This window comes from Elephantulus edwardii, unplaced genomic scaffold (genome assembly GCF_000299155.1).
Source record: "Elephantulus edwardii isolate Elephantulus edwardi_28Jun2011 unplaced genomic scaffold, EleEdw1.0 scaffold00074, whole genome shotgun sequence".
NCBI classification, from domain to species: domain Eukaryota; kingdom Metazoa; phylum Chordata; class Mammalia; order Macroscelidea; family Macroscelididae; genus Elephantulus; species Elephantulus edwardii.
Window position 1 is genome coordinate 2948406 of NW_006399824.1, and position 8753 is coordinate 2957158.

At 47.4% G+C, this 8753-nt stretch overlaps 1 protein-coding gene across 1 annotated transcript in view; it reads right to left on the reverse strand.

Moving 5' to 3' along the window:
• Positions 1 to 1761: 1761 nt before the first annotated feature.
• Positions 1762 to 8753, reverse strand: part of LOC102862158 (pyridoxal phosphate phosphatase PHOSPHO2-like) — a 7843-nt gene continuing 851 nt past the window's right edge. The window contains exons 2-3 of the mRNA XM_006889043.1: positions 2250 to 2374; positions 1762 to 1837 (exon numbers count right to left, since the gene is read on the reverse strand). Coding sequence (XP_006889105.1) covers positions 1762 to 1837; positions 2250 to 2374 — 201 coding nt within the window. The remainder of the gene's footprint in view (positions 1838 to 2249; positions 2375 to 8753) is intronic.

The window sequence follows — 8753 nt, forward strand, 5'->3', positions numbered from 1 at the left end:
GAAGAATGTGAGGGATTTTGACAGCATGTCCACTTGTCCAGGTGATTTGGTCAGTGGAAATGGACCAGCATTGTTGATCTGATCTTATAAATATTCTGGAGGTAGTTGGCCCACTCCATATGGCTTGTGACTTAACTCCTGGCCATAAATTGCTGGGGGAACACAGAAAAGGCAACAAAAGTCTTTTTTTACCCTTACGGTATTGCAAAACTTCAGTCTTATGTATACAGGGCATCTCTGGCTGCTTAGTGGTAAGGAATTGTGATGCCAACCCAAAGGCAGACATTTTGAGTTCACTAGCTTCTCTCTTGGAAGAAGACTGGCAATGTCCTCTTATGTGATTTACAATCTCTGAAAACCTGCTGGAGGCTTAGCTCTGGGTAGAGTTCTACTCAAGGGGTACCTAACAATAACTATGAAATATTAGTCTCTTAGCATTGTATTCAGTAGTTACAAAACTCTATGAGCTTTGATAAATATTGATGGTTGTAGTGGGGCTTCAGGCCTTTTATTCATAGGGTCACTATGAAGCATGTTCAACTCGAAGGCAATCAATAGCAACAACAAATTACAAAAGAGGGTTTTTTGTTTTTTTTTGCCTGAGATATTAGAACATCTTAGTTTCACATAATTATTATTACGTTGCTGTTAAAGTTTTCTTTTACTTTATCAGTTGCAATATAACCCATGGGTAGTTTCTACTCCATGGCAAACCTAAACCTTGCCTTGGAGTAATTCTGACTCAATAACTCACAAGACAAGAGTAGAACAACTTCCGTAAAGTTTCCAAAGCGTGAATCTCTCCAGAGCAGACTGCCTTATCCTGGAGCAGCTGCTGTGCATTTTAATATTTTATACCATTTTATACCTGAGGACATTGAGTTTCAGTGAAGTATCTTACTTGAGCTAGAGCTATTGTTGTCTCTGAAAATAAGGATAAGCTAGCTCCTTAAGACATTCATTGAAAATTTCCTATTCTTCATCTTAAAATGTTTCAACCCACTACCCTCTAACAGATTAAGATTCATAGTGATCGTTGTTGTTAGGTACCATCAGGTGGACTACATCTCATAGTGACTCTATGAGTAACAGATCGGAACCATGCCCTCTCCTGCGCCATTGTCACCTCCTCTGATATGCTCTAGCCCTTTGTCACAGTCACTGTATAAGTCCATCTTGTTGAGAGTCTTCTCTTTCTCTGACCCCCGTTCACCTCTCCCAGCATAATGAAATTTCCAAGGGCAGCCCCCTCCTAACATGTCCAAGTTTCACAATCCTTGCTTCTAAAGGAGAGCCTGGTTACACTGCGAGTTAGGTGTAAGCCTTTAGAGTTGGGCTGCACATTTTTAGGGGGGAAGCCATCATCTCTTTCTCCCTTGGAGTGGCTGCAACTGCTGATTGATCTTATAGTTATCAGCCTGGCACCTTTCTCACTTTCCACTAGGACTCTTTAAATTTTTCAAAGTACTCCTGATCTCCATTTCCTCAAGAAAAACAAGCCTGGAGCCTTAGTCCTAGAGTCTGTTGCACGTTCTAGTTTACATCTGTCTGGTCTCTCCATACGGTTTTTTTGTCTCCAGGAATCACACACAAAGCCGACCCTCCTTCCGCACGAGAGCGCGCGCGCCGCTCCCGGGCGCCGCTAGAGGACTTTCGTGTGCTGATTGGTTGTGCGGGGCCCAGGCTGGCCTGCTCCCGCCCAGGCTCCTGTCCTGGCACGGTGATTGGTCAGGTGGGCGGTGCGCGCACGCGCGCCCCTCCCTAGCGGCCAGAGCTGCCGGCTGTTGCATGGGGCGCCCGCGGCTGCCGAGGGAGCGTGACTGCGCTGCGCAGGGCGCTAGGAGGCATTGTCGCCGTAAGTGGAGCAGAAAGCGGCCGGAACTGGGCCTTATGCTACGCGTCCTGCAAAGTAAACGTAGTCTGAGGCTAAGTGTCTGAGGGCTGGGGGAGAAAGGGGGAGAAGTGTCCCCGGTTTTTTTGCCCCGTACCTTCCCCCTCCCCCAGGTGATCCCCTGGCAAAGAGCAGCGGTGCAACATCTGCAGCGTCTGCAGTGCTGCGCGCAGACTCTGCCTGCACACTGTGACTGGACCCTTGATGGCTCAGGGGGAGGGGGAACCCTGGACGCATTCTCAACGGGGCCTCCGTTCCCTGCGGAAGGCGACCTTGTTGGGAGAGGCTGCTGTGTATTTCTTTCCAGAAGCTGCACTTTGAGGGTTTGCGTCCGCTCTGGGGAGCTGCAGACGCTTGCCCGAGGACATGCCACGTCTTTTCGTCGCCTAGGGTAGCGCTCAAGTCCCCGGCCCTCTCTGCCTTCTTATTACCAGTACCCCCGCTTGCCAGGCAAGCAGAGGACAGGCCACCAGGAGCCATTGGCTGCAGGTTTCAGAGGGTGGAATAGACTGGTCAGGCTAACCCCTTGCGCGCGCGTGGGACGTGAGGACCCCTGCCTGGTGGCCACCTCGTGTAGTCCTGGGGATCCAGTATTCCCCGGAGCTCCATAGCACAGAAACAAGGCTCCAGTTATGAACCCCAACTGGCTTTTTCCCTTGAGTAGAAAAATGGGTCAACTCTCCTCTGGCCTGGAGTGGATTTGGGGGGTCAGTTGGTTCGAGTTCACTGCCCCTCCCCGCCCCTCCTAGTCCACTCCGTAGCGTGGTGTGGTCTGAGGACCCGCTAGAGGCGGCGATGGGGGAGCTCGCGCGCACATGGCCACGAAAGCTCGGGTTGCGGGTCGGCGTGGCTGCCAGGCTCTAAAGTTTCCGGTTGACCACATCAGTAACTAAATATAGGGGCAGCTGGTGCGGACGGGGTGTCGCTCCCGCTCCTCTGAACAGATCTCAGGGGTGCAGATAAGACAGAGTTTTTGCTGGTCAGGAATGGTGGCAGGGGGTCGGCATTTAGGATTTCAGCAAAAACCATTCTTCACTCTATCCTTTGACCAGGTAAAGTCAGGTGAAAGGATGGGAGGACAGCACTGGCAGCTCCTGCAAACCAGCGCAGCTTTCATCACTTTCCCCCCTACCCTTCAATGCACTATATTCTCGCTCCCTGTTTAAGCCATTTATTGGTAATGATTTAGTGTGGGATGCGCTTAATGATCATTAACTTTTCACTATACCCGAAGGAGGAAGGAAGGGAATATTTCCATTTTACAAATGGAACTGCTGTCGATGTCGATCAACACACTCAAACTCCCCAAACTTACAACAGTCCAGTAGGAACTGATACATGGCTGATCCTCCCTTGGGTTTCCAAGCTGCAGATGTGCCTGGAGGAGGGCAGGAAATGGCCAGTCTTTTGTCATGCATAAGGCACTGGCAGATGCTAGCCGCCAGAGAGGCTGGCTTTGGGGTTACCAGCATAGCTCCATATAGACTGCGATGCTTTATGAAAACACTGGTTGGGTGTATCCTCAGAAACTTTCTCTAGCTCCCTACCTAAATCCAGAGAACAGACTTCTAAGAGGTCCTCCATCTCCACCCATCATGCAAATGGTGCAGAATAGGGCAGCTTTTGATTTGTTGTTGGCTGTGAGTGTAGTGGGTTCCGTGGCACCTCATCAAAACAGCATCATCTTCATAATGTCAGAACAGACTAGCTGCATGTCCACCTTCTGCATCTTTTTTAACACCTGCTGGTCAGATCTGGTCTTTTCCTCTGGGTCCCTTCTCCCCTGGCCATGCCATACACCTTCAGGGCTGAGAGTTAGGGCACATGCACCTTACACCTGGCTCAAGGCCCTTCTGGCATCTGGCTCACTTTACCTCTTGGTAAGTCTCTGTTACCTGATGATAAACTTATCATCCTGTCTGATGCCGTTTCTCCCACCAGTGTGAGCCTTATGGAAGATTCTCAGGAGATTTTTGTTGGATTTAAATGGAATCAAGATGCACATTTTGAAGAAAGGGAAGTTGGGGATGTGTAGAGAGAAACATGCTGTAGAATAGCAGTAGTGCGAGTATGAGCTCAGCACTCCCAGACTTTAGAGTGCTTTCCTAGGAATTTTCCAAGACCCTCCTCCAGTGTTTGGACTGGAGCTATCAGGATGGGGCACCTCATGCTAGATCAGATCTGAATGGGCAAGTGATTCTACCCACACCCCCACACACCACCACCACTTCGGCTCCTCTCCAGCTTTCTGATGCTGTCACACTTACACTTGAGATTGACCAGCTGGCCTGACAAGCCCAGAACTTGGGCCTGTGGTGATAGCCTACGGCTTTATAGTTGAGTGTTACTTTGAGAAGAGTTGTCTTATGAACTTATTACTCCTAGGGCCCTGCATTTCTTTCATGGGATTATCTGAGATTGGGCCCCCAGAACGGTCTTAACTTGTTCACATTGGGTAATTCAGACTTTTATTTGTTCCCATTCCGAAGAACGGTGAACCAGCAGAGTGTGGAAACTATAGAATGATATCATTGATTGCATACGCAAGCAAGATTCTACTGAAGATTATCCAAAAACGACTGGAATAGCACATCAGCAGAGAACTGCCAGAAGTCCAGGCTTGGTTTAGAAGGGGTCGTGGTACTAGGGATATTGTAGCTGATGTTAGATGGATCTAAGCTGAAAGCAGGGAATACCAGAAGAATGTCTATCTGTGCTTCATTGATTATGCAAAGGCATTTGACTGTGTGGATCATAAACTGTGGCTGACTCTGAGAAGAATGGGAATCCCAGAACACTTGATCGTTCTAATGTGAAACCTATACTTGGACCAAGAGGCTGTCGTCAGAACAGAGCAAGGAAACACTGCATGGTTCAAAATTGTGAAAGGCGTACACCAGGGCTGTGTCCTATCTCCATACCTTTTCAACCTGTATGCAGAGCAGATTATCGTAGAGGCTGGGCTCTATGAGGAGAAGTGTGGCATCAGGATTGGTGGAAGATCTATTAACAATCTGCGTTATGCAGATGACACAACCCTGCTTGCTGAAACTGAGGAGGACCTAAAATGCTTGCTGCAGAGGGTCAAGGATTGCAGCCTTCAGTATGGATTGAAGCTCAATGTCAAGAAGACAAAGATTCTCACCACCGGACCAATTGGGAGCATCAGGATGGGTGGTGAAGAGATTGAGATTGTTAACAACTTTAGTCTGCTTGGCTCCACAGTCAACACTCTTGGCACCAGTAGCCAGGAAATCAAAAAACGTATTGCGATGGGAAAGTCTGCTGTTAGGGACCTCTCCAGGGTACTGAAGAGAAAAACAGCACTGAGACATGAATGGACATATGTGCTCCTATGTTCACAGAAGTATTATTCACAATAGCAAAAAAATGGCAACAGCTTGAATGCCCATTAGTAAATGAATTGAGAAACTGTAGTACATTCACACAATGGAATACTATGCAGCACAAAAGCATAATGACTTCGTAAAAGAGTATATAACATGGGAGAATCTAGAAAGCATTATGCTGAGTGAACTAACTCAGTCTCATAAGGACACATAGTGCCTAAGACCATTAATTGTAAAAATAGAAGAATAAGTAGTAAGATGTGGATAAAAGCCCAAAAATGGAAGGAGAAAGAGGAGAGGGGGTGCTAAAGTGGGAAGGTGAGAAATCATTTGGTGAGCAGACAGGAGGATGAAGGAATCAGAAGGATCCAAGAGGGGCCTCAAAAGACAGGGTAATAGCTGGTATAGATCTATGGTGATTCATTTTAAAAAACAAAGATTGTAAAAAACAAAACAAAAAAACAAAGATTGTATGAAACACAATGTAAAAGAAGGACTGTGAGAAACAACATGCACAAAAATAAAACAGTATATATACAAATCAACACCCTTGGCACCAGCAGCCAGGAAATAAAAAAACGTATTGCGATGGGAAAGTCTGCAGTTAGCTACCTCTCTAAAGTACTCAAGAGCAACGGTGTCTCTCTGGAGACTAAGGTGCGCCTGATACAGGCCATGGTCTTTGCAATCACTTGTTATGCATCAGAGAGTTGGACAATGACTAGAGAGGATAGAAGGAGAATTGATGCCTTTGAGCTGTGGTGCTGGAGAAGAGTATTGAATGTACCCTGGACTGCCCAGAAAACAAACAGATTCAACCTGGAGAGGGTTAAACCAGGCTACTCCTTGGAGGCAAGGATTCTGGGGCTTCATCTGACATACTTTGGACATGTAAGGAGAGACAGGTCCTTAGAGAGGGACATCATGCTTGGTAGGGTGGAGGGACGGCGCAAGAGGGGAAGACCCTCTATGAGGTGGATTGATTCCGTGCCTGGGGTAATCGGGATGGGTGTGTCAGAGGCAATGCGATTGGCACAGGATAGAGCACGGTTTAGGACTGTTGTACATAGGGTCGCTATGAGTCGCAAACAACTCGACGGCACATAACAACAACATGGTCCTTTCACACCCTCAGCACTGCCCTGCTTGGTGACTTTGCACCAGTCAGAGGTAGACCCATAGTCTTGTCTTCTCTGAGACATGACTTAGCCAATTTTCTATCTTTATTAGAAACAGAATGAGAATAGAAAGACACTCACTTTTCTCCCCCCTTTCTCCTCTGTTCTTTCTTAGCTCTGTTGCATGATACCTAAATTCTTGCTATTTTTTGCCACACAGGCCCAGCCCTAGTGGTGAAAGGGGCAGTCAGTGGAGTTGAGCAGACCTGTAAGTGCCCTTTTAGCCTCCCAGGAGCCCACCCCAGTCCCCTGTCTTTCCAAGTTTGCTCATCCCTCAGTGCTGGAGGCTCCTTACCCACTGCAAAGCTTAATGCACTGGACAGAATGATTGGAAGTGTCTCAAGAGATGGCTTGGAAGAAATGTGTGGCTACCTACTTCCTAAACAAGAACCATTGAAAACCCTGTGGGATTCACTTCTGTTCTGGCACATATGGGCTGCCAGGACTTAGACTCCACTGGAAAGCAACTAGTTTGCTGCTCTCCATAGATCTTGAGACTGCTCACCTGCCCTTTTCATAGCCTGTGCCAAATGGTGACAGACCTGTGTCATTTGACCTAGAAGAACTGCTCGCTGAACTTTATGAAAAGTCTTCCTTGAGAGAGAGGTGGTTTGAGGTGCAGTAGAAGGATATCATGCATGGAAGACTAGAGGGTCAGACAAAGAGAGAAAAACCCCTACCGAGATGGGCTGACATGCTGATTGCAGTTGTGGGCTCAAGTGTATCAGAGATGGTGAAGACGGGATTCAGGTCTGTTGTTCAGAGGGTCAGTATGTGTCTCACTCTACTTGATGGCACCTGACAACACAGGATGGCTTCCTGGTCAGTTGGTAATTAGTGATTTTTTGTGAGGACAAACCTTGTTGGGGGAGGAGGGGAGGTCGCAGTCTGTGGCACATATGTGTTGTATTCGGAGCATCCTCTGATAGGCAAGGGCTCTCTTTCTAAAGACTTTCTGACATGCAGCCTTTACAGATTACTCCTGTTCCTGGTCCTGAGTCCACTTTGTGGCCCACACCATGTTGCGGTTGTGTACTGTCAAGTTGGAACCAACTCATAGCTGACCCTCCAGCAGGTTTTCAGAGGCTGCGCAGTCCGGAACTTCTCCAGAGTACCGAAGAGCAGTGATGTCAGTCTAGACACTAACGTGTGCCTGATCCAGGCCATGCTCTTTGCAGTTATTTGCTGTGCATCAGAGAGCTGGACAGTGACTAAGTATGATAGAAGAAGAATCAATGCCATTTTAGCTGTGGTGCTGGAGAAGAGTATTGACTATACCAGGACTCCTAAGAGAACAAACAGGTCCGTCCTGGAGAGGGTGAAACCAGGCTGCTTCTTGGAGGCAAGGATTTTGAAGCTCCATCTCATGTATTTTGGGCATGTTGCCTTGGAGAGGGGCATCATGCTTAGAAGGGTGGAGAGACAGCACAAGAGAGGAAGACCCTGGATGAGATGGATTGATTCAGTGACTGGGATAATGGGGGTAGGTGTGTCGGAGACAATGAAATTGGCTGAGGATAGAGCAGGGTTCAGAGCTATTGTACACGGGGTCACTATGAGTCGGAGTCGACTTGATGGCACATAACAAGTTGTACAGGAGGAGAGTGCTCATCTTTCTCCGGCAGAGCAGCTTGTGGATTTGAACTGTAAACTTTTGTGTTAGGAGCACAATTTGAAGTGGTTAATGATTTCATCTTGTTTAGATTAACAATCAACACTCTTGGTACCTGCAATCAGGAAATTAGAAAACGTATTGCATTGGACGAGTCTGCTGTCAGGAACCTTTCCTGAATGCTGAAAAGCAATTATGTCAGTTTCAAGACTAAGGTGTTCCTAGTTCAGACCATGGTCTCACTCACCTGCTGTACAGCAGAGAGCTGGACAATGAATGAATAGGGGTGATAGAAGAATGAATGCCTTTGATTTGTGGTGCTGGAGAAGAGTACTGAATAATCCATGGACTGCCGAAAGAGTAAGTAGATATATCTTGGAAAAAGTGCAGCCAGAGTGCTCTTTAGAGGCAAAGATGGTTAAACTTCGTCTTTTATACTTTAGACTTGTAACTAGGCGAGGCTGTTCCTTGAAATGGGACGTCGTTCTTGGAAAGGTGGAGGGTCAGTGAAGGAGAGGAAGGTCCCTAATGAGCTGAATTGATATGGTGACCTGAGCAGGGGGCTCTACTGTGTCAGAGACCATATGATGATGGCACAGGATAGAACAGGGCTCAGGTCTGCTGTTCATAGGGTTGCTATGAGTCATACTTGACTCAGTAGCACCTCAAAACAACAAGCCACCAGAGTTCCCTGTGGCCCACACCATAGATGTTTGAATTTA